The sequence below is a fragment of the Agelaius tricolor genome, unplaced genomic scaffold, assembly GCF_023055355.1.
Source record: "Agelaius tricolor isolate 1412-34295 unplaced genomic scaffold, bAgeTri1.0.p SCAF_5, whole genome shotgun sequence".
Classification (NCBI taxonomy): domain Eukaryota; kingdom Metazoa; phylum Chordata; class Aves; order Passeriformes; family Icteridae; genus Agelaius; species Agelaius tricolor.
This window is the reverse complement of record NW_027269265.1, coordinates 21,816,770-21,843,481: the sequence shown is the minus strand read 5'-3', so window position 1 is coordinate 21,843,481 and position 26,712 is coordinate 21,816,770. Positions and strand designations below refer to the sequence as shown.

The window sequence follows — 26,712 nt, the reverse complement described above, 5'->3', positions numbered from 1 at the left end:
GTGAATAGTTCTGGTTGTGGAAGAGGATCTGACTGGTGGACTGTAAACTTTTCCCATCAGTGTGGCAGTGGGATTTTTTCCAGCATCCTGAAGTGGAATAACAGGACTTACGCAGGCTTGCACTGGGCTGCTGAGGCAGGGGTTTGCAACGGAAGCCAGCCTGTCTTTGAATTAATCTAACTCTGTTCTTTTTTCTGCTGAAAATTACACTTTCAAATACAAGTAAGTCCATCCCAAAGCAATTAGCAGCCAGAGAGGAAGGTAGTGAAGGAGGGAGGACAGGGAGTGACAAGCCCATCTCCTGCAACCTTTCTGTGCTGTTGGGTAAATAAGCTGCAGAGCAACAGCTTCTCACCCCCTTTCCTAAGCAGGTGCGTTGCAAGACATTTGCAAAGATATTAACCCAGCATAGAGAGTGTGCCAGTCAGTAATTATGGAAATTAGTTGGCAATTAGATAATGTCACTCACTCTCCGCATACAGCTGATAAGTGGTTGAGAGCCACTTCAAAGCAAGGGCTAGACCCCCTCCGTGGGTTGCTGAGCAGATGGCTCTGACCTGGCATTAATAGGCTGCTGTCAGGCTTGGGAAAGTGTGCAGTGGTTAGGCAGCACTCGCCTTCGGCGCTGCCGTGGGGCTGCCTCCCTTCCCTGGCCGGGGAGCTTGTGCAGCTCTGTCAGCCCTGTGAGTGGGACGTTTCAGTGGTGCCAGTGGGTGTTTCCTGCAGTGGGTTTGGCATGTGAGAGATGCTGAGCTGTCTGCTCACTGTGCAGGTTCCTCACTGTTGCAGCTCTCAGGTGGGCTAGGGAGGCGGTACTAGCTGTTGGAAGTGCAGTGGAGATAACTTGCTTGCTGCTGTCCATCATGAAGTCCCTTTTTGTGCAGGATGTGGTCATGCCATGCCAATGAGATTTCTCAGAGATAAAATATGTAAGACAATACTCGGGCATCCTGTAGGTTTTGTCCCAAACTGTAATGTATTGCTATGGTAGCAGTGTGCTGTATGAGGCTGCTAAGGTAGTATTTATGCTAAAAATAAAATGGTAAGAGCAGAAAATTATTCATTCTCAGCACGTCTTGGAGAATCATTATGGGAATGGGTGACACAGAATTGGTGTGTCAGGGTTTACTCTCTCAAGGTAGGGATTGAGATCCTGCCTCCTGCTATAAAGGGTACAGGGTCTTCTGAGCTCCTCTTGAAGACCCTGCTGCTGTGGTAGGATTTGTTCACACAGACTTAACTGTGTGAGACGTGAAACTGGAGTAATGGGAAGCACCGTGAGTCAGGACTGACGTGCGCTGACAGAGCTCTGGGGGAGTCACAGATGGCCCTCGCCTGCTAGTGGCTGGGTGTGGGCAGCCTTCCCAAAATCTGAGCTGTCGTGTCTAAAAGGCAATGAAGCACCCAGCAATGACACCTATATTTCATGGGTTTTGCATTGTCTTCCTCTTTGAAACAGAGCTGGCACTGTCTTCTTTCAAAACAGCTAGAAAGGTATTACCTTGGCTTCTCTCGATCAAAACAGAAAGAATTGTCTTGGCTTCCCTCAGTCAAGACTGCTATTCTTGTTTAACCATTTCTGCCTGGTTTCCCTTGTTGGCTATGCCTTTTGTCCTGCCCTAATGAACTTGTGTCATTACAGAAATTTGTACCACAGAGGTAGCCTACTCCCATTATTGTACCTTTGAAATATCCCAAGGATTGAAGTGACCCACGGAGGCTGGAATTTGTCTCTGTAAAACAGGGTTTCAGCATCCTGGGATTGGGAGAGATGGGTAGGCTTTTCAGACAGGAGTTTGAACTGTGTGTGGACATAGGCATCTCATCTGTGGTTATCTATAATGTTCACACCTGCTGCTGTGATTTGCAGCATCTTTCACTGCTTATCAAAGTGTTGGTCTTCTAAAAAAGGGAGAGAAGAGTATAAAACTGAGGCTGCTTTTGTTGCAGATGGTGCAATCTACCCCGCCTAAAGGTGGAGTGTGAGCCCTGCTGCACTGGGGTTTCTGTGGATGGTTGCTGCCATTCTGGGCTTGTCACCCTTCTCAGCTCAGGCTGAGCACAGAGCTGTCTGATGGAATAGTGAATTTTGCCATGGTGGTAGTAAATGGTCCAGGAAGCTGTGAGCTGCTGGAAGCACATCACTGGCTAATTTACACACATTATGATGTTCCTATTTCCATCTCATCAGTAATTCAAGGCTTGGGTCATCACTTTCTCTCTTACCTTTCTCTCACTCTATTCTTCTCCATAAATCATGGGCTATTTTAGTGGATCCACTAGGGAGCACAGAGAAGAAAGGACCACATAATTTTTTTCCCAGTCCATTTTTCAGAACCCCCCAGAACCCCCATGAACTTAACTTAGTCAACACAACCCCCTGAACAATCACAATCCCAGCTGTGATTATTTGGAAGACAAATGAATTGAGGGATTGGATTCTGTGTTTAATTCTTTGTTCATTTTACACCTCTCCTAACACCTCCTTTTCCCACCTTCCATTTTCCTCAGCCAAGCTGTTAACAATTAAAAGGAATTATCTTCCCTTTGGTTTTGACTTGATTTTATTTGTGTTTATAGCAGTTTAGCTAACATGCAGCTGCAGGGAACAGGCCTGGTTTCCACTGGGCACTGAAAGCTCACATTTCTCTCCAACTTGCGTGTTTTCTTTTAATTGATCCCTTTTGTTTTCTAAGCGACTTGTGTTTTGTGCTGGCTAAATTTGTCAGACTGACAGCTCTGGAGACTTTTGGCTTCTGCAGGTCCCTGGGCAGGTGAGGGTGTGACTGTGTGAAGTCTCCCCTCTGTTTCCTAGTGATTCTCCTCCAGCTCAACCTCTATCCTTATCAAACAGAAGCTTTCCAGCACTGCCCACTTGTGCAGTGTCTGTGTGCCTTCTCCTTCAGAGCAAGATGGACAATGGGGTTCCAAGGCATCTACTGTGAGCAACTCTCGTGGTTCACAGCACAAAACACTTTTCCCAAGCAAATACTGCCCCACAATATTTGTGTTCCAGTTTGTGGAAGCTGTGTTTATGCTAACTTCTGTGAGGCTGAAGGCCTTGATTCTCATCATCTCCTTTCCTGCTTTGTATCAATGCTGATGTTAGCCATTCCCAGAGCTGTTCTTGTGTCCAACCCACTTTGTGAACAAACACCTGTGTTAATAGAAAACTTGCTTTCTTCTTGGGTAGAATTTTCAAAGAATGTGCCTTGCTTTGTACTGCCTTTACTTGTCACTTAAAACATCCTCCTACACCAGGCATACAGTCACCCACATGCAAGTATGCAGAAGTGACTTAAATTCTGGTGTTAACAGATGTAACTCATTGAAGGCAGTTGGAATTCTTTGCTCTTAATTAGGGGTGAATTTGGTCTTTTTGCCAAACCACTAGACCAGCATAAGTGGTTGAGTGCTTAGACAGTTTTTATCGTCAAAGGTACAGGTTTGCTATCATCTAAGCTGCAGGTTGCCATAAATAATTTGCATAACACATGTTTCCAGGTTGCAGAGGTCCATGGTAGAGTCTCTGAAGTATGCAAGACATGTAAAGTAAAAGCAGCTATTGTGTGACAGGCTGACAGCAGGGTTGTATTCTCTAATCCTTCCCTGGTATGCTAGGAAGCATAATGTAAGCAATGGAATAGGAAGATTGGTTAGTGGTGTCTCTTGCCCTTACCAGCTTTTAAATTCTAAGGAACTCTGGTCTTTGCCCTAAGCATTTTCATGGAGAGGTAATTGTTACTGGGAAAGCTCCAGCACAATTTCCCAGTAAAGTCAATGAGATTGCATCCCTCAAAGGAGTTAAATATTTTGGTGTATTTTTATATTGCTCATTGTTGTTATGTGTGCAGATGACTTGGTGAGTTCTCTATTTTGGCCTCTTAGTTTTAAGGATGTAGATGTCCTTGCAAGGTCTTTTGAGGCCTTGCACACATGGAGAAGTGTCCAGAGTGTCAAGAAATGTAAATAAGTTATTGGACAGGATGTTAGTAAGCTTCATAGTAAAGATATGGTGAGTAATAAGATTAACTTTCCCCTTTTTCTTTTTGTCTTGACCCCACAGGTCCTGCAAGCTCCGTGAGTGCCAAGCAGTGAATTATGGGCTGGGTATCCACCAGTGCATCATGAAGATTGACTTTATTTTTGCCCTCTTGAAGTTCACGTGCTTTATGAATTCACTCTCTCTTCTATCTCACTGCCATCTCCGTCAATATTGTCACCACTTCTAGAAAACAAGAAATATAGGCTTGGGCTTTGGCTCTCCCTTTCCTTCCTCCTGGAACACCAGTGTCACCTTTGTGTTCTACCAAAGCAAATCACTGTAGGTTATTCTGCCCTTCAGAGAAGTACACCATCTGGAGAAGTCACTTCATGTACCCTGCACTTCTGAGATAAAAGCCTCTGGTTCCTAAGGATAATTGAGGTCTTTCCTTGGGAGGTGACACTTCCTCTGGGTCACTTTCCACTTACTCTCCTGTTCTCTGTCACTCCCTCTGCTCTTCTTCTCTTCCTTTTGGATTTAACATTTAGTGTTGACTGCTGGGGTTCTCCTCCCAGTAGTGTGGCTTCTTTTTTTCTCCTAGGGAAGAGCAGATTCTTGAAACAATGGGCTTCACTCTGCATTCTATCTACTTCACCTTGAAGGTGAGTTTGCTGCTGGGCTCCTTGCTGGGTCTCTGTTTGGGTCTGGAGTTCATGGGCATCCCCAACCAGTGGGCCCGCTACCTCCGCTGGGATGCCAGCACTAGGAGCGAACTCAGCTTCCAGTTCAAGACCAATGTCTCTGCTGGGCTGCTTCTCTATTTTGATGACGGTGGTGTCTGTGACTTCCTCTGCGTGTCCCTGGTTGATGGGCGCGTCCAGCTGCAGTTCAGTGTGGACTGTGCGGAGACGACAGTGGTCACAGACAAGCAGGTGAACGACAGCAGCTGGCACTTCCTGATGGTCAGCCGCAACCACCTGCGGACCGTGCTGGTGCTGGACAGCGAGGCCAAGCCCGGGGAGGTACGTCCACAGCGCCAGTACATGAACATCGTCAGTGACCTCTTCATTGGGGGAGTCCCGCTGGACATCCGTCCTGCTGCCTTGACTCTTGATGGTGTTCTGAGTGAGCCTCCATTTCAAGGATTTATCCTGGATCTTAAATATGGCAATTCTGAGCCGCAGCTCCTGGGCAGTCAAGGGGTCCGACTGGAAATGGAAGGACTTTGCTCAGAAAACCCCTGTGAAAACGGTGGCACTTGCTTCCTTCTGGATGGCGAGCCACACTGTGACTGCTCAGCCACTGGATATGCTGGCAAGCTGTGTTCTGAAGGTAAGAGAATACTTCCCTGCTTCTCATTAACCTTTACACAATCCAAAGAGTTAATTTGTTGTTTAGCAGAGCTATGACAGAGTTCTTATTCCTGCTGATTGTTGTCAAAGGAATTCAAGTTCCACCATTCTTTTTCCAAATAGAGGTAATTAAATGGGAGTAAATAAAGAGTATGAGCAACTGCAACAAAGTGTCTTTCTGAAAGGATGCTGCACTTGTAGTATGGAGAGATTTTCATCATCATCGTCATCATTCATTTCATCAGCAACTTATTAATAAGGGTATAGAACATAAATTGGTAAATAAATGTACCAATTTATTTTACCAACACTAACCTAAGAAGTACCTTAGGTTAGTGTTGGTAAAATAAATGGTTGGCTTTTTTCAGTAGTCCCTGAAAAATGAGTGAAGTGTCAGCAAACAGGAGCCATATATATATGTATATGTGTATATATATGTTAGTGATATATATATATATCTATATATCACTAACATAACTGATCGACAGGACATTGTATACTTTTTTGATGTCAGCTGTTGCTAGCCTGTGGAAGCCCCATGCTTTCCTCAATTGCTTGCATACTAATCACTGAATGGCACCTTGATTTTTTTAGCATCCTTGATTAAATTGCTTAAATTGCTTTTAAAATTGATCTTAGTATTGCAAAGAGAAGAGGGCTTTGAATGTTTCCTCATTGTTTGGTACTCTCTTTTTGAATTTGAATTTGAGAGTTTTAAGTCATGCCAACTGCCTGATGAAGTGTATTTCAGATTTTTCCTTTGGTCTTTAGCAATATGATGGTAATTGATTTTATATGTGCAGGAGACTTAAGTAAACTGAAAATCCCTGTGGGAATCTGAGAATCTCATCACAACATTATTTATGATACTTGGCTTTAAACACCACAGTTTGAGCTTGAACCAAAGATGAAACTTGGACAAGAAGTGTCCAATCTTAACGAAAAAAAAACCCAACCTGAAATTTTGTCAAAATGGAAATATTTGCAATAATATATTTTCACGACTACTATTTGTTCACTTCTTTTGGCAATGAAACTAGATTAACCAGAGTTTAGCCTGTAGAATGTGAGATGTGGTGAAAACAGTCCTTATACTGTTGCTATCTAAGTAAAAAGCCCTACAGCTCCACATTTACAGTCTGCGTTTAGATGGAGAAGCAAACATGTTTTTATAGGAAGGAAAAGTTTGGAAAATAAACATAGCATCCATATGTGCATTAATTTTAGGGTGATTTTAATAATAACAGAAAATTTGGCTTTATATCCAAATAATACAGTAAGAATACATTAGCCTTAGACAGGATGTGTGAGCCTGTGAAGTGCTGAACCCAGAACTCTTCCTGGCTATTTGCTCTGACCTGATTAGCCCAAACCATTAATGAGCCAGAACTTTTGAGCCATGAGTTACATGGGGCTGGGCAGGATTCTGGGTGTCACCAGGCAGTTCAGTAGCTGGGCCACCAGCCTGATCCTCATACACTTAGGGAGCAAACACACCTCAGCTCTAAATGCTGTGGTGACAGAAGATTGCAAGAGCCACACTGGTGTGTGGACCCTGAAACATAAAGATGGAAGGCTCTGTCTACTGCTGGGCTAATGGATCCAGACTCCTTGGGGAGCTGCCAAGACATCAACAGTGTATGGTTTTCAGTGAACCACTTGAGAAAGTACTGTAAGTGAGCAGGAATTTCATGTACCTATGGGGCGATTTTAAGAGCTCTAACCAGGGCTCAGGGATTGGACTTTCTGCATTTCCTGGGTGGGTGGAACAATCTGAAATACATCTTCAAATGAATCCAGGGATATTTTTGTTGTAGACACCATGGATAAAGCAATGCTATTGTTACTGTTTGAAGCCGTGAGTCACCATTGCTGTTTGTTTTCTATAGTGATTCATCAGTTTCCAGCCCAACCTGCTGTTAAGGGTGAGCAAAGAAGTTTGTCACAACGTTCTTCTTAAGCAAACACTTTTAACTCACTGTTAGCTGGGGTCTTTTCAGTCTCAGAGAAGATGCTGTGCTGAGAACTTTTCCAGTGGATCAAATGTAGAGATTTCCACAGTCATTACCTTGTTTGGTTCTTCTTGTTTTCTCATGTATTACTAAATGGTGTATATTTGGTTTATGTTAGAATTTTATAATCAGCCTTGTTTTCTGCTTCCTTTATGCTGTAGCAGTGGTGATTTCTGTGTGTTAAATACTGCCATTGAAAAAAATGTTACCGTGTCTGTGCAGATGAGTGGGAAAACCAAAAGAAAAGGCTGTTTATGTTTAGTAAGTGGAAACAAGCACACAAAGAAAAGTGGCAAGAAAAAAAGCAGGAAGCAAATTAAGTATAGCTACCTTTTTGTCTGACTTTGAAAAGCACAAGATGTTGTCTTTGAATTCTGCCAGTGTGGCAGAATCTTCACTGATAAACAGTAGGATGTGGCAGGAATGGCAGAACTGGTTACAGGCTCTTCCTGCTTGTGGCTTGATTGGCCATTAAACAGCTTGTATTTTCTTTGTTTGCTTTTTTTCCCCAAGAGACTGAAATGTTTATTGTCAGAACTGTTCCTTTTTGTTTTTGTACGTTTATCATGCCTCTGGATATATGCAGAAGTAACATGGTTGTTTTATTCCCAGTCTCACATTTGAAAAAGATTGGTCGCTCAACTGGATATCAACAACTCCCTTTTTGGGGAGGGAACCTTCACTCCATTACAGTATTTACTAATCTGTAGTCTATGTGCATATTTTCATTTCATCATCAGAGTTGGCTCTTGTACTGGGAACTGATGGATCTGATCAATAACAAGTTCTGTTTGAACAGCTAAATGTAGTGTGTACCTTTTTAATAATGAGTTCTCTTGACAGTGTCCAGGCCATTACTTGGCTATTGACTGATACGTATGTCTGCAGATGGTAAAACCATAGCAAACTCATTTATTTTGTGGCCAGAGATAGAAGAAGTAAACAGGGAGTGGAAGCTGCTGTTTCTGTACTATGATGGAATGAAGCTCCATTTACAGTATTATAGTCTATTGTAACTCCAAGTGCAGGTCCAGTTATGATGGATGTCAACAGAGAACAACCATTCCATACTGAGATGAAACTGTGAATCCTGTCCAGAATGTGCCCCCAGTGTGCAAAAAAAATGTTGGCACTTCATGTGCACCCAGAGTTGGTAGGATTGTGTACATCATGGCAGTCACATGTCCAGATGGTAGCTGAGCAGGTACAGTTTCTGTGTCTGAGTTTATACAGTGGGAGTGGAAATATGTGCACTTTGGGAAGTTTGTTTTGAATAAAATGTGAGACAGTTTTAATTGCAGCTGGAGTAAACTGGTTCACTGAATCTGACAGCTCTGTAGGGTACAAAGGATGGCTGATTTGAGTAGCTATTTGTATGTTTCTGGGCAATGGTGGCATTAGACATGAAAGCTGAACTCAGAGACATCTTCACTTTCATAAACCTCATCAGTCTCTGTGGAATCAGGATGCTGCCAAGACAATGGGGTTCCTGTAGAATTTGATCATCACATTTGATACATTCATATTTCTGGAGGAAAAAAACCAAGAAAAACCTTCCCCATGCAGATTTTGCAAGCTGAGGTGCTGTAGAAGCCAGATGGGGTTATTCATATTTGTTCATTCAGGACCACGCTGTCAGTTTGCAAGGAATTTTCTCTTTCTCTGACACTGCTGTGTAGAGAGTGAGCTCACAAATGTGGACAGTGTGAATGCAACACTGTACAAGTGTATTTTGGCCTAAACCCTCACCCTTCTTCCAAGACTCCTGGACTTTCTGAGGAAAGGTGAACAGAAGATGTGCTTAGAAATGCATTAACTCTGCTTGTAGTTGCAGAAACCAAGACGTTGATCACCAACTTCACAAAGCACCATGCTGAAGCCTTTGTGTTGCCTGCAGGGGCTGTTTCTAAACGAAGGCTGAATACGGGCTTGATTGCAGCTCTTCCCTTGATTACAGAGCAAGATTTCCTGGTGATGCTGCCTGCTGAATGACAGAGGAGCCCATTGCTCTGTAATTATCACACTTCTAACTACATCGGGAACAGATTTTTCTATGGCCCCTCAGCTTCGTTTAAAGTGACAAGTTACTGCAGGATTTATCCTCTTCCTGCCCCTTCAGAGCAGCCCAGCCTTGACTGTATCTGAAGGCACTGCCCAGCCTCACTTGCAGTCACTGTATCTCCCTGCCAGCCACCCCAGTCTTCATAACACTAAAGAACAGTTTGGCACTTTGCCACGAGCCTGATGCTTTCACTTAATTTGCATATACATTTACATACATCTTGTAATCAGAAACAAATGAACATGACCATAATATTTGCTTCTACTTGCATGTTCCTTGATAGATGAATATAAATTGGTTGTTGAATTCACCAGCAATAAACAGTTGCAGACCCTCCATTTGGTCTTGTGCTCTGCTGTTCTAGAGGACAGCAGGCAGTTCTGGCACATGCTTTGGATGGGCCCACATTTTCACTCACCAGTGCAAAACTCTAGAATTGATCGTCTCCAAGGTCTGTGGAGTAAATATTGCAAGGGGCAAATCTGCTGGTTTATGTCACTTCTTATGTCACAGCATTGGTCACTGGGCAGAAAGCTGGTAAGAACTTTGCCCATACTTCAGCAAGTATGGGCAAAGTTTTTGCAGCAAGTCAGTTTTCCCCATCTCTTTTGCTTGCTCATTCTTCCTGGTTTAAGTTTGTTTTGTTGTATTCAAAATTATAGTATTTTTTCCAGTTTGGTTGCATTTTTTTTATGCAATGCCAGATGAGTACCAGAGAAAGATGATGTGTTCAGGTATTAAAGTTTATAAAGCACTTTGAAACTTCAAGGTGGAGTTTAGGCACCATTTGTTATTCTTAATGATAAATATTAAAACTGAGCAGGAGCCCCAGGATTTGAATTTAGATCCTACATTCTCCTTCACAGAAGATGCCAAAGACCCCCCTCACTCACTAATTGTGGACTAAGCAAACCCTTCCCAGAGCTAGCTGGATTTGTTTTGTAGCCTCCTCTGCTTTAAAAGCAGGGGAGCTGCAGGTTGATTGCAGGACCCTGTATGGTGAATGCCACTGATTCAAATAGTCTGGCTGCAATACAGGCTACAGAATATGCTGACAGCTATATTCTTGTAGTTTCCCTCTCTTGTATTATAGATCACTATGGGGCTACAAACCTTTTCTGCTGGATTGCAGGTCAGCCACAGACCTTGGGTAAAAGAGATGTTAAACCCCTCAGTTAGGTGAAGCTTGGACATTTCCTCTGATAAAGTGAGGCAGGTGGTGGTTGGGTACAAAGGAGATTGCTGCTTGGTGTAAGGTGGAACTGGTGAAGAGTGACTGTAATTTGTGGGCATGGAGAAGAGTGAACTCAGGGAAAAAAAAGCCTCAGGATGAAAATGTTCTTTTATAAAATGGTATAGAAGTGTAAACCATAGCTCATATACACTGCTTATAGTAGCTGCTCCATATTGGTTTTACCTGCCTGATAGAATAAAAGAAGAGTTCTTAGCTTTTGCAAAGACAATGTGATGACCAAGCTTCTGGCGGACTAAATATATATGGAATTTGGATACCAGCATTCTCTGTGAGCCCACAGACCAACCTGCTGGCTCCTGCTCTGTCCCAAAGTGTGCACAGCCTGGATCTAAACTGGAATTTTTAGGCATTACTAAGTAAACGTTGAAATGAAAGTAACTAGTAATAATTATGTGAAGGTGAGCAAAGTCTGAAATTTCTCTTTCCAGTGTAGGGGTTTCCAACTTGATTTCTGAAGAAGGTTTATTTTCCTTAGGTTTTGCCATAAAAAAATAAAAGTGGAGGGAAGAGTTGATATATTATTACTGTACAGGCTTCTGCTGAGCTAGGCAGCTTGTCATGGAGGTCAATCAGCAGTAAATACAGCCCCAAGCAAGACAGCACATGCTGTAGCTGTTGCTTTCATCCTTATTCTGGTATGAAGGTGTGCAGGGCATTTGCCACAAGGTAATTTTTGTTATGTTTTGGTGAAAAATGGAGGGCAATAATCCTCCCAGATACCTAGAGGATGCTGGAAATGGTGCCACAAAGCTCCAGGGAGAGGATCGGAGGAGGAGCGCATCTGTCCAGTGAACTCTGTCACTACTGAAAGAAGACGAGCATCTGCACATCAATATCAGCACTGAGTGCTCCCTGGTGCAGGAGAAGGTGGTAATCCCTGTGATGAAATGGTAGAATGCCTACCTGTCCTTGGCTACCTTCTAATTTCACTTCTAATTTTAATTGTTTCTTTGCTGACCAACTTTGAACTTGATGGACAGAAAAGCTTTTTTCTCTCCCTATGGAAAGCAAGGCAGCTGCCATGTTATTGCTGTCCAGAAACAGCAATGTGACTTCTGGTGTATGTGTGTGTCTCTTGCACAATCCTTCATTGCAGACAGGTTCACTGCCATTGTAAACCCACCCTGCAGAGCAAAGCAGTTGCCCTTTCTCCATCTGTAAACAGGTCCAGGAGCTGACAACTGGGTGCAAAACAGCCCAAGGGCTGAGAGAAGTAGATGTGGGGGGGTAGGAAGGACTCTGGATGTCAGAATCTACTTGAAGCAAAAACTCATTTGTATTTGAATGTGTTTGCTGTGAAACGGGGCTGAGACCTGAGTACACTGGATTCACATTCTGTGCTACTGACACCTTTGCCAGTTATGCTGTGTCAGCTCTCCAGGCCCTGCCTGCATGTACGCTTGTTCACCTCATTATTCTGAAAAGAGACCAAGGTATAACGCATGAAAGAAGTGGAGCAGGGCAGCAGAACCTGAATGGTCTGGTCATAAGAGTGTTGGCACCTAAGAGGCTGATTTCCATTTCTGCTACAGTCTTTCTGCGTCCCTGGAGTGATTTGCTGGCAGACTGAAGGACTCAAGACTGAATCAATTGACCTTTCTTTGTAGAGGATATGTACCTGGTTACCCCCTGTGTCTCAGTTTCTATATCTGAAATATGTAGCCAGTGGGGCTTCCTATACTCCAGGTGTTAAGAATCCCATATGCTTCTGTATGACAGTGATAGAGACATATAAATATCTTAGCATGACAAGTAAATGATGATAATGCATGAACACCCAGTAGAATGACCTGGTTTGATAGTCAGTTTTTTAGCTAGGACATGCAGTTAGAAATTAAGGTGGTTTTTTTTGTTGAGTGGCCATCTTTGAGGAGTGCTCCTCATCTTTCTTTTTAACAGAAATCTCCCAGTTTCTTGCTACTCTGTGCAGTGTCACACTGTGAGTAGGCAGACCTTTCCCAGGCCGGGCTGCAGTTGTGCTGTAAAGACAGAGCCTGAGCAGCAGTCTTCCCTGTTGGTGACATGGAGCAGATGCTGCACTGCAGGGTGCTGATACAAGCAATAGGAGAAAGAGAGTTTTGTTGGTTTGGTTTTTTTTTTTTTGGTGTATCTGACCCATGTGCTCCACTGACCTCCCCCAAATGTCCTCTGCTGTGAATCTCAGATGCTGATCAGATGCTTTTCCTTGTACTGTGGCCCACCTCTGCCTACCTGTCTGCATTGGCTCTCTCCCTGCTGTGGCTGCTGGTTTCAGCCTGCTCCTTTCGCCCTCCTTGCTCAAGACTCACCTCCACCTTGTGCTGTCAGGGGAAGCAAAGAGAGCACAAAAGGCCACCCAAGCAGAATGGCATAGCTTGCCCTTCCTCTGTTCCTCTGTGCATAAAAAGCAGGATAGCAAAGAAAGCCCATTGGATTGTTTCTGAGTGTTTAATTAGCACAAAACTGGCCAGTGTTTTGTGGTTCTAAGGCGCTGAAAGGGCGTGTAAAAACCTTGCTTTTCCTGTTACCTCTCATCAAAGCTCTGACTGCTTATTAGATAAAGCAGGTATATTTGTCTGCAGTTTGCAATGTAGGGCAAGGAGGAAAGGTATACTTGACTCTGAGGATTTTGTTCTGAGGTGTGATCTTCCTCCTCTTACTCATGGAATTTGACCAGTTAAGTAACCTGATTGAATATAATGGATTGGATTTGGCTCTGAGTATTTGACAAGAGATCTTTATCAGAAAAGGAGGAAGCAGTTCCTTGGTAGATACAGGAATTTGAGCTGTAATTTGAGGTTAAAACCAGGAATTTGAGGTTAAAACCAGGCTTCAATCTCTAATAGTGCTGGCAGGCTTCATAGTTTGCTTGGCTGCTGCATTTATTTAGAAGTCTTTCTTGGCCTCTGTAGTCTCTTGGGTGGATTTTTATTTCTTTGTGGTTTGTTGCCTTAGTACTTGAGAAAAATGACACTGCCTGAGATTTCCGAATCTTTGGTGTGTCTCCAGAGGCATGTGTTTGATTTTCTGGTTATTCCTGCTGCATCCATCTTGCAAGTCTGGCTTTCAGGGTTGGAGAGCCTCTCAGTACCTTTCTCCTCAAGGTAATGTAGGAGAAATCCTTGGAACTAAAGGCACGTTTCTCCAGTGAGGCTGGTCAGGAACAAGAGTTGAGGAATGGCTAGCCATGAAGAGAGTGGCTAGTGTTGTAATCTGCAAATTTCATAGATCAGTTGTGTTTGCAGCTGAACTCCTTAAGCATCTTTCTGTATGTGGTTGAAATTTCTTATATTCCTCAAAGACTTTTTTTAAATGAGGAAGAAGTGTGTGGAGTCATTCCTTAATAAATTGCTGATTAAAAAAATAAAGGGAAAAAGAAAAAGGTGAAGTTTGTGCAGAGGAAAGGTGATTAAATTTCTTGTCTAGGACTACCTAAAGGAAAAAGCTGGTAAAGTAACCAGAATTTCTCTATTTTCACTTCTGTCTTTTGCCTTTTGCTCTGTGGCTTCTCTGAGACCTGCTCTGGAACTTGGTGTGGTAGGAGGCAGGGGGCTGTGCAAAAGCAACTACCCTGCATGATGCCTACCAGACCTCTGGCGTAATGGGAGATCTGTGTAGGTCCTTGTAATTCACATAGTTTGACTTTAGGAAAGATAACAGGAGATCAGTGAACATGAAAGATTAGGGATGGATATTATTGCCATTGTGAAGCAGTAGCATTGCTATATCCCTCAGGATAACCAGAGCTAGAGGTAGGTTTATATTAGTGTCAAAGGTGGGGCAAAACTCATACAGGCATTTCTAGCTGAAAATTTGGCAGATTAGGTACTGGTAGCTGTGTGATCCCAGAGCTTGAAATATGATGATATTGTTATGACTATAAGTTTATTGTGTAGAAGACCTGTTGAGTAAACATCGGATGCTGCAGAAAATGGCAAAATCCTCTTTCTTCAGAGTTCCTCTAGTGGGCACTGTGTTGTTGGAGATCTGACTTTTTTTTCTTCACTGAAAAAAACAAGTAGGGCTCAAGTGATCAATTTGTAATTTCACTTGCTGGCTGCCTCCTCCTACATTTTCTTTTCCTTCATTACTTAAGCTGAAATGCTCAGTTGTGGCTCAGCTGCATCAATGAACACATCTACAACAAATTCCAAAGCCTATTGGTTTTGAACAGACATGAGGCTTTATATACCTATACACATGATCTCTGCTTTGCATCTGACACAGAAATGTATCTTTAAGGCAGTCTGGTGTTTGCCTGCCCTATGGTGTGGAATGTTTGATTGAAAGACATGTGAAGTTTCATTTTGACCAGCTAAGACACATCAGAATCAGACAGACTGAAAATGTTTTCCTTGTGAAAAATGGTGGTTTCATTCAGATCAAAATATTTAGGAAAAGAAAAAAACCCAACTGATTTGGATGACAATCTGCAGAAAAAAGCAATGTGTTTTTAATTTGCAGAATTTCTGAATCCTGATTTTTTAAAAAATACTCTGTGTCTATTACACATAACAATGTAGCTTATTTTAAAATTTACCAACATGATTAGCCCAAATATGGATCTACTACTGATGAACTGCAATATATCACAAAAGTGTTGAAGTGTTTTAAGGAAGGGGCATATACGCCCACAGTGACCAAATGGAACTAATGGAAACCCATGGATTCAACCCCACCATGCTCCTGTGGGAACTGTTAGGTTCAGAAGAGCAGGCAAAAGGAGACATAAGCATAGGTTAAACTTAATCAGAGAGGAGAACAGATTTCCAGCCTGCAGACAGCAAGTGGAGCCTGGAGCACAAATACAGCAATGACCAGATTGGTGCCCTTTGAAGCCTCCCAGGAGAGAAGAGTGGTGTGAAGCACTGTTATCCTTTCAGTTTGTTGGAAGTGACAGCTCCATAGGTACCTCTGTCTGTCAAGAGCTCCACTAAAAGAAAGGCTCGAGGAATAATTATGAGTGGAAAGGACTCTAGTGGGCTCTTTCCCATTTGACTTCTAGTATGTATCACTGAACAGTGCAGTCTCTCAACAGTGACAGTGATGGCAGCAAAGCTGAGTATATTAATGAAGCACCACAGCTGCTGATGTGAGAGCCTGAGATTGTCAGCAGATTGTTTTTTAGCTTTTTAGCATGTTGGTTCAACCTAAGTAGTTTACAATGCAGCCAGACCTAAGGACTGGGCAGCAGGCATTCCCAAAGAAGAGCTTAACAAATATCTCTCTTTGTGCAAGAAGTGTTCTCTGAAATGCAGCTAGCCCAAGCTGAAATTTGGGCTGGATAAGCAAGGCTCTGCCTATGAAAATCACTTGGGATCTGCACCAGCATGGCATGACAGTCATTCTTGAGCTCTGGGATGTTTTCCCTGTCATTGCTGCTGCCAGTGTGGTGACTCCCAGTTTGCCTGAGGCAAAAGATAGCTAAACTGAAGCACTAAGTAACAGATCCTCTATCCCGGGAGAACAATTGGCTGTGATTTCAGAACTCATTTGTCAGTGGTGTTTAATTATAGCCTTGCTACCACTTAGAGTGGAGGTCACTGCTATATTGTAGGTCTGTTTAGTGCTCCCTCTGGTCTTAAAAATCTATGAATCTATATCGTGCTATTTTGGGGCATTTGTAACAGTCTCCACTAGTTTTCTTCCAGAGCTGAAATTGCTTAAGTTTCCTCCTAGTTAATTGACAAAATGTTGTTGTTGGAAAGCTGACTAAAACAATTTAAGCCCCTTTTCAGGTCTGGGAGTCAAACAAAATGTAGGTTACATCTTCTTTACTTTCTATCCTTACAGTTGCCCAGCTGTTTTTTCCTTCTGCACAGCTCTGCTGCAATATGGGCATGTGAATTATTTTAACTTGCAGATACTGTGTCATCAATGAGCTGTTCTGTAGTGAAAATATCAAATGTAAGGATCATTATATAAAATGTTTTCTTGTACATCTGGTCCCATAAATAATACTCAAAATTAACTTCATATACCAACTACTCTTTATTCAAGCAAAGTTTTCATTCATCTGATGGAAGATGTTCTTCACTAAGAACTAAAAACACAGATCTACTTAGATTTGTTGATCTTGTCAAGTTACTTTTAAGTCCCATTTTGAAAAATGATTCAGGCACCTTGAAGCCTTGTGACTGATCTGGAATTCAAAATAGCAGTTTTGATTATTTTACCTTCATATTGTATTTATTTCTATCCTTTTTCACCTCTAAAGATTTGGCCCAAAGATCACATTCTTCCATGAGATTCTTTCCTTGCCTGCATTTGCCTTTAATAATTTTAATGATCTGATACTGAATTGAAACCAAGACCAATCAAATGTTCTTCTTTTGAAAGTGAGTGGAGAAGGAAAATTAATTGCAAAAATCCTGCTTAAATATGATCTTAAAGTTGTGAATTTCAGAATTAAATGGTAGTACCTGCTGCAATCAAAATGCCACATGGCATCCATTCAAATGTGCTTCAGGCATCCTGCACTTGAATTGTGTGCAAGGCAGGAAAATAAAAGAGCTAAAACGCTGTCAGGTTAATAATAAATTGTGCATACATGTGGCACATTTCATCAGAGTATTCCTAAGCTTCTCACAACTACTGATAAATCAGTCAGCCTTCACATCACTCTACCGCACCGTGGAATGCATGCTATCTCCATTTTACTGATGGCAAAACTGAGAGGCAAGCAGAATGAGAATTATTGAAGGGTATCAAGTCAGAAGCTGCCTGAGGTGAAATTGGAGTCCAGAATGCTAAACCCTAAGTATTAAACGAGGTAGTAGTTTATCTAGTTTTATCCAAGTGTGCTAGAAAACCCACAAAATACTGTGGTATACATTGAATGTGAAGCTAAAACCAGAGCATTGGATTTTAGGGATTCTTGTAAAATTTCAGTTGAAATTCAAAGAATTTCAACTCTTTTTATTCTTTCTGGTGAATTGGATTGTCCATAAACAAGGAGTTCAGCCTTTGGGGCTGTTGTCTCATAACTTGGCCCGCTGAAACCATCTTGAACCAGCTTGTTCTGTACGTCGTCCCAGTAGGCAGCACTGCTTGGCCTATGCTTTATGGATTCCCCTGTTTAGTGCTTTTTTCAAATTAGAAATAAGGAAAAATAGACTTGTAGCAATAAAAATTTTAGATGGTTTTGCCTGTCTGTGGTTTATGTGTGCTCCGATACAACTTTTCAAGATAGGATCCAGTTCCTCTAAATGTTTCCAGTAGAGAAAGGGTTTATGATTTCACTTAAAATACCAAAATGTAAGACTAATTTCAAATATTTGAATACATGACTGAACATACCCTTGGATGGAAGGTGATAGGAGAAAGTATGGCTTTACATTTCCCCTCCCTTTTGAATTTCTTCAAACCTGCAAAGGTTAGGCTCTTGTATAACCTTCTGTTTCTGTCCAGCCTTCATTGTCCATAGAAACAGTAAGTTTCACTGAAAACTTTGTTCCAGACTGGAGTGGCTCCAATGAACCACTGAAGGCAGGACTCTGTTGTGCTGAACTTCCAGCTGAGCAGAACTGATTGTATAGAAGGTTGTTCATATGTGATGAAGAAAGAAGAGTTTTCAATTTGACTTCTTTGTTTTGTTGGTTATTTTCATAGACTCATTTAGGTTGGAAAAGACATCCATGATCATCAAGTCCGACCACTAACCTGCCACTAAGTGCTACATCTACCTCAAGTGATGGTGACTCTTTCACTTTCCTCGGCAGCCTGTTTCAGTGCTTGGCACTGAAAAACTCTTTCTGTAAAGAAAATTTTTCCTAATATCCAACCTGAATGTCCCCTGGCACAGCTTGAGACTCTATCTTCTCATCCTATCAATTGTTACTTGAGAGAAGAGGCCAATTCTCCCCTAGGCCAAATCTACTTTCAGGTAATAGTAGAGAGGGATAAGGTCTCATCTGAGCTTCCTCTTCTACAGGCTTTTTCTCTCCCCCAGCTCCCTCAGCTGCTTCTCCAAAGGCTTACTCTCCAGACCTTCAGCAGCTCTGTTCTCTGGACATGCTCCAGCACCTCAATGTCTTTGTTGTAGTTAGTGTCCCAGACCTGAACATAGGACTTGAGTCGTGGCCTCAAGAGTGCCCAGTACAGGGGAACAGTCACTGCCCTGCTCCTGCTGGCCCACTATTGCTGAGAGAGGCTGGGATGCTGCTGAACTTGTTGGCCACCTGAGCACATGCTGGCTCATGTTCAGCTGCTGTTGACCAGCACCCCCAGGTCCTTTTCCTCTGGGCTGCTTTCCAGTCACTCTTCCCCCAGCCTGCAGTGAGGAATGGAGTTGTTGAGATGCAGATGCAGGACCTGAGACTTGGCCTTGTTAAACCTCATACCATTGGCCTCAACCCATCAATCCACCCCATCCAGATTCCCCTGCAGATCCTTCCTGCCCTCCAGCAGATCAACACTCCCACCAAACTCGGTGTCTTCTGCAAAGTAAGGCTGCACTTGATCCCCTCATCCAGATCATTGATAAAAACACTTAACACAACTTGTCCCAATACAGAGCTTGGTGAACCCCACTTGTCACCGGCCACCACCTGGATATAACTCCATTCACTCCCACTCTTGGAGCTTTGCCACCCAGGTTTTTACCTAGCAAAGGGTACACCTGTCCAAGACAGGAGCAGAGACAAAGTCCCATGGAAAAATGGATTCCTGAAAAGACCTTTTCTTTTATTAGCTTTACTCACTTTGAGCAGCTTAAATTTTTTAAGAGTTCTTTTTTCTGTGTTTGTTGCCCAAAAATCTCTTCTTTAGACACTAAAAATGGTTCCAGTATGCCCCATTTCTAATGTTACCCTTGAAAACAAAGTTGCCTTGCAAAGAACAGTTACCCAAGTGAGCAGCAAGTTCAGTGTGGAATGTAGATGGTGGCAGATGGAGCATGATGACATTGTGCTTATGTTGGAAACAATAACATAATGAGAAAACATGACTAGATGCTCTTTAGCCCAAAAGTGCTCTCTTATTTTCTATGTAATTGTGATAAACTGCATTTAACCATGGTGTCCTCCAGCAGTACTCCATTTTACTGCATAGCATACAGGAGTATGAGTAAGACTCTTCTGTTCAGGGTAACTAACAATTCTGACTGGCATTTATTGTGGAAGCTGTTTAAATTAAATTGTTTGAAGCTGTAAGCATGTATGAATTATTTTAGTGCAATGCACAACAAATTAATTGTTGGTGCTGTGAAGAACCACATCAGTGGAATTCCTTTATGTCTGCAATAAAACTCATCATCAGAACTAGGCCAGAAGGAAACAGATCTAAACAAATGGGCAATCCCAAGATCAGGAGTGACATTTGTTGGTAGCGCTGTCAAACTGGATCCCAAGATACGCACACAGAAGCAAGTGGCCAGTCCAGACTCAGATGTATTTGTACAGCTATTATCTCCATGATGGATGCTTGGAAAGTGATGTGCAGACCTGTGACTATGTGGATCTTTTCCTTAAATCTTTCTAGCAGTCTTTTCTAAGCCAAATCACACCTAAACATCAACACTCCAGCTGTTCCTTTCTCAGAGCAGAAGTATGAGCTGATTTTTTGTATGAGCAGCTTATGGTTCTGCTGCTTTTCACAGCTTTTCCTCCAGCCTAATTGTCCCATCCAGACTTGACCCTGGCTCTGTTTGCCTTATCAATCTAGTGGGAGAAGGAAGGAAGGAGTATGTGCTCTGACTTTGGCATTGATCATTGTTGTTCTTGCCCCCAACCCTAAAGTGGTAGATGGAGGAGGCTGCTTCCAGGGTGGGGAGGTGCAGTGAGAGAGATGATGGATGATGTGAGGAGAAAGCAGAACTGTCAAGATGATCATGGCTAGCAGGGGAAGAGCCTCCTGGCTGCGACTGGCCAGGCTGGCTTTTGCATACTGGCACTGGGAGGCAAAACTGTCTTTGTGAGGGAAAGCTGGGGGCTGGGATTTGCAACTGGAGAGAAAGAGAGCGAGTCAGCAAGGGAAAACCCAGTCCTGCTGTGTGATTGTAGCAGGAAAGCTGTCCAAGCATGGAAAACTGATCAGCTTTCAAGACACTCAGTTGGAAGGGAAAGCTGCACTTCCATGTTTGCATTCTAGTATTTGTCTTCAGCTGGGTCAAGTGTCCACATCTTTGAGGATCTTTTCCATGAACATAATTTAAATCTCCGTCCTTTTGACACCTGATTCCCTTGCTGGAATTTGCCACCTGATACTAGAGACACACTCTTCACACCTTCCTAGCCTTTGACTAATGTGTTCCAAGAATCTTGCCAAATAAAAGAAGAATGCAGTGATGCATGAATCTTTTTTCCTACAACAGTCTTTTTTTTTTTTTTTCTTATTCCTCTGCTCTTGGCTTTGAGGAGTGAAATCTTCTAGGTCTTTAGATGTATGGATCCTATTTGGCCTACACATTCCTCATAAATGAAATTAGAAGAGATGTAGGAACTTTGGATCTCCCTTTCTTTTAATAGGATGATAGAAAGGTGATGTGACCTTCTTTCATTTCCCTCCAGGCCTTAGGATAGAGAACTAGATAATGGAACATTGCTAATGCACTCAAACAAAACTAATTTCTGAGAAAATACTCATCTCTCTTATCTCCAATGCCATCTGTCTGAACTGACTCCTCCTGACCTCTCTGGATTCAAAGCCCTGCCAGTTTTAAGAGTTGTGTATTTTCCAGGATTAATCATTACAGGGGATGAACACAACAGGTTTCTCTTTTGTGTGGAATTTCAGAAAAGAGCAGATGCCTGACTTGTCATTTTCCACAAAACTGTAAATTGCAAGATACAAGGTAAAAGCTCCATCTGCTGGAGCAGTTTTTGAAGGTCCTGTTGGAGACAAGCTCTGGCCTCCTGCTCCCAAATGAGGTGGCTTCATTCAGTGCCTAGTGTAGCAGACAGGAAAGCAAAGACTCATGTGGAAACTATAGCAGGCAGAAAACAGCCAGGGCTGATGTCACTCATGGGCTGACACAGCAGCACCAAGGCTGTCTTGATCATCATTGGTAGTGGAGCCAAGTCCTGTATTTTCTAAGATGATTGCAAAGGTCCTGCCTCAGACCTTGACAGAAATAGCCAGTAGTTGGCCAGTATCCAGCAAACCAGTGATACTGTATATGCCATGAGGCTGTGCACTGCTGAGGGATCTGAAGTCAGTTAGAAGGTGGTCATTGCATTTGAGACAATGGAAAATGTCTTTCCATACTGGTATGGAGAAAGACTGTGAAGAGTAAAATCTAGTGAGAAAGCACTGCTAATGCTCACTTGAGACTTCATAGCTGTAATTCAGAACTGGACTGAATGTTCTGAAATATCCAAAAGCCCAACTTGTCCTTTCTAGGGTTTTGCATTTTATCATTGAATTGCAGTGAATGCAATTCTCAGGTCAATAGATTTAACTTTCTTTCCAACCTGAAGTTCAGTGAGATATTGGTGGATAAGAGTTGTCTTCTTCCCTGATAATACAGCCCACACACATTATTCACCTGCACATTTTCAGTGGTGATTAGGAGTACTTTCAGAGTTTAGTGAATAAATCTTTGGAAACAGACTCACCCTCTTTTGTAAATTCAGTATGGCTGTAGCTACTTGACCAGTTTAATCTTTTATATCTTTCCCCCCTTCTTTTTCAGGGTGTCACTCCTAAGAAAGCGTGCCCCAATAGAAGTGGGTGTTGCTTTCTTTGTGAGTCATTCAAGAGACTATGTAGGAGTGAAGAAGTGGCTTTTGCTCATGCTCCATTATGCCAAATAATAAGGGAGGTTGTTTCCCTCTTGTGGGTCTGAACGAACCCAGCAGATGCACATGTACTGTCTTCTGTGTGAGGTACAGACTAGTGAAGTGGGTCTTTGACCTCACCAAGCTTAAGTCTGTGGGATATACCTTGGAGTGATCCTGTTGACCTCAGTGTTCGTCATATAAGGCCTACTTTTTTTTTTTTTTTACCTTACTTTTCATGTTACTTTAAGGGGTTCAGCATTTGGAGTAGAATAGTGATCCACTTCCCTGGTAGATAGAAGCTACAACAGTTTCTCTTTCACTCATAACAAGCTATTAAGTTCATGGACATTATGGCTGATAGGCAATATCCCCTCTTGGATAGCTACTTTTTCTCTAGGGTTTAAGTTGTATTACGCTGTTGAGAAGGAATTGGTGCTTCTCAACTGATGGTGTGCAGAACTGATGCTATTTGTTAGAGTTCACCTGTGGCCTTCTAGAACATGACCAAGGTAATATATTCAATATATTCTAGGCACCATAAAACAATGGGATCGCATGTTTTTACCTCAAATTCTTATGGCTAATCCTGGAGAAAAAGAATATTCCTTATTGTCCTCACTGCAGTGACAATGGCCATGACTACTCCATGGGCAATAGAAACAGAGCAATATCACTGTAAGGCACAGATAGACACTTGAGCTGTCTGCAGTGGTGAGTGCTGTGCTCTGGGAAGGAGATGAAGCTACAATAATATCCTGGATTAGAAAGTACTCAGGGCTGGTCTACACAGTGTTTCTGCTTCTTTTATAGGGTTCTGTTGTGGTTGTGGCATGGCTGATAAGCAAAATGTCCTTAAAATGCAACATGACATAAGCAGCCAGGAAGATGCACTCAATTGTTCTCTCACTGGAAAGTCATCAGTATCTGGATCAAATATTAATCCTGTTGCTCTATACCTCCAAGCTGGCAGGCTTCCTCACCAGACTTTTGATAACCAGCAGCTGGTGGCTGCTGAAAAAAGTCCTTATAAATCTCCTTCTGTACATTTTCCTAATACAAATATTCCATGACCGACTTGTTACAAGGGAAGATAGCAAGTGCTTCATCTGCTTCTCTATGTACTGCATGTGGTAGGTTTCTATTGACCTATTTTTGCAACTGTGGAGTTTTTTATTACTTCCCTATGTATGCTGCCTAATATCCAGGGTTAGGTGGTACAAGGCAATGATTTACCTGCTCATCTTTTACCAAATGACAGTGTTTGGATTGTCATACTTGTCTAGATGTCTAAATGCCCTCCACTCCTCCTTCCTTCTTCCATTTTATATGAATGTGTACCAGAATTTATCAGCTCTCTTTATATGTATGTCCTGTTTTGCATATCCAGGCTCACTTCACCAGGTGTTGCAAGGTCTTCCATGTTTGAACACAGTAAAAGCCTGACTAGTTAAAGTCCTGAGCAATTTGGTCTACTTTGACCTAGGGGAGTTGGGCAGTCAGAATTGATGGTCATGAGTGTCCCTTCAAACCTCAACTACTTTGTAATTCTGTGAACTCAAAAGGCAATGTTAGTACCTGTTTCTACATCATGTTGTGAGGTGACAATACAGAATAATCAAAATTTTTAATTTCGTTATTTCTTTGAAAACCCAGCTTGGTCAGATGCCATTTCAGGAATACTGTCCTACAATCACTCCTTGATGCAGGTAAAATAATTTCTCCTACCATCCTGGAAGGCTACTGCTTTCCAGCAATTTCTAGTGGGATCCATACTGACATATTCCTGAAGAGGAGAGAAGAGATATTACCCTTTTAGTAATTAGAAGGCATAGAAAAGAAGGTACTATCCCTCTTCCAAATTCTTCAGCAACTGTGCTTATGATGATCACTGAAATCCAAAGATGAATTGCATCTCTTTTCCCTAATTGCTATTGTTTTATTTCAGGGCAGTGTTTTCCTAGTGAAGGAAGTTTTTATTAGCTCTTTAAGTGTGGGACTGATTACTCACCTGGCAGTGAATGAGGCTCTTTAAGATATAATCAGAGCAAGCTAAATGGCTTTCCCTGGTTCATGCTGCAGTTACAAACCCTGAACTGCTCAGGGAATAAAAAGGGGCTGTGGCTCTCTTTGACCTCATCAGACATGGAAGTACAGGCACTCTGGAATAGCCTGATGTATGCTGCAGATTGTAAGACTTTCCTTTTCCATTATTTTAGTGCATGAGCACATAGAGCTGCATCCTGGCTGGTGAGTAATACCAGTTCCTGGAGGAGAGGTACTGGCTTTTACTCATGTAACAAGCATCTGGTGGAAATTTTCCGCAAAGGGATGGCATTTAGAAATAAGAGACTAAATTGCATTCTTTTTGTGCTTGAGACCCAGCTGAGGTATCAGTGCTAGTGTCTGACACTGTGTTTGGCACTCTTCTTGGTGGGAAGGGGGGTTGTGCCCTCACAGTTGAGACAGTGCTCAACACATTTGTGTACCATTGGAAGTCAGTTATTGATGGTGGATTTTCTGGATTCAGAAATCAGACAGCAGATGAATTGAGGGATCTATTTATCTGTTTCCTCTTAGGTTATGGAAAGACTGCTAGCTGGGAATAACTTTGAATCTTTATTGACTTACAGTGGATTTGAAGTGGTGGCTTGGAGGCTTCATACTGTTCAGCAGTGTCTTTCATATAAAAAAATCTGAGATAATGAGCGTGGAAGCTATTTATTGCATGCACTCTTTTCCACAGATTTAAAAAGAGTAGAGATTTTAAACCATTATTTTTTTCAGTACCAAAAAGATGTACACCTTTTTCCTACACCCTCTCTGTTTTCTGTTTTTCTGGATATGAGCTTATGTGTATTATGTTAACACATTAATCAAAAGAAAAAATAAACAATTTTTTTCTGTGTTTGAATGCTGTTAATTTTAGGGGCCTGGGCCTAGTCCATTCAATGAAGAGAGACATCTGCTGAATTCAGTGGTTATGAGGTCCTGTGATTATGCACTTGGGCCTGCATCTGCATAGATTCTGCTCTAGGCTGCAGGTCTACATTTAGACAATCACACAAGAAAATTTAGCATTTTGAAAGATGCAGAATGCAGCTGTTTCCTGTCATTATGTTTCACATTTAGTGAAGTCAGCAGTTACTCTTTTCCAAGCAGCGCCTTTCAACAATAAACAAGGCAAATGCTTCCAATAGAATCTCCTGATGACTTCTGTTTTATTTAAATATATATATTGTAGCAGCAAATACAGCAATAACATGGAATATAAAACCCATTAACACATACTCTAAAAATTATATGTAAGTGTAGAAAGGAGAGGAAAAGAAGATGCATTTCTTCTGATTACTCATTGCTGTATTTAGGATGATTTTTGTACATTGGAGGAGCGTGCACTATATATTTTTATAGTGGAATAAATGGAGTTCTCACTTTTCAGGCACACTGGAACTCCATCCTAATTGGAATTGGAGTGAGCAAATCAATAATTGATACTTACACCAAATCCAGAGGCATGCTTAGTGCATTATAGACAGCAAGTAAATTTCAAGACAATGGTTTTAAACAATTCAGGGAGAAGAGTGTCTAAAACAGGAGATTGTGAGTAGTTCCTTGGTGAAGAGACCTGCTGAAGCACAAATCTTAGCACCTGATGGCACCAAGTGGCTGACCAGAACTGTGCCTGCCTTTTTTGACGAGTCTCTCCTTTAGTGCTGGGAAGCAGCTGTGTGTGAGATAGTGTGCAGGGATTTTTCTGGATCTAAATAAAAAGGCTTAAAACCAAATGGTGTAATAAAATAGACATTGTAATAAGATACAACAAAAAGAAGAATATGGATAGTAAGTAATTTTTTTGTCACTTCAGAGGCTTGGAGTCCTGCTTTCATGCTCCATCAAATGCACCTTGGATATCATCCACCTTGAATGGATTTTCCTTCTTCTTCCCATGCTGTAGTACCTTTTATTTTATGTAGCAAATGGAATCACTTATCTTTTCCTGATGAATTAGGGTTTTATTTCTGTTGTAACATCCCATGGCAAAGGGAACTCCAGCAAGCTCTTGCAGTGACTGCTGCTGCTGTTGTGTGGGCTTCTGAAGCCCCAAGTACAAGGTCAACACAACAGACATGGTCTGGTCAAGTTCACTAACTCCTTGAATATGGTATTTTCTGCAAGGCACCCAATACAGAACTGAATTCCAAATTAATGCTGTCTAAATCCTGTAACAAACTTAGATTTTATTCTTTATTAGCTATAATCAGTATTGAGAAATAAAGTAGGAGTTTTATCCCACTGCCTTGCTCTGTTTTTCAAGAACAGATGTATATTCTCAGGAATGCTGGTGAC

At 42.0% G+C, this 26,712-nt stretch overlaps 1 protein-coding gene across 1 annotated transcript in view; it reads left to right on the top strand.

The window, feature by feature from the left end:
- NRXN3 (neurexin 3) overlaps positions 1–26,712 on the top strand; it is a 967,492-nt gene that overhangs the window by 47,604 nt on the left and 893,176 nt on the right. Inside the window, exon 2 of the mRNA XM_071426717.1 lies at positions 4,067–5,317. Within this exon, the coding sequence (XP_071282818.1) occupies positions 4,609–5,317 (709 nt within the window). The 5' untranslated portion in view covers positions 4,067–4,608. The remainder of the gene's footprint in view (positions 1–4,066; positions 5,318–26,712) is intronic.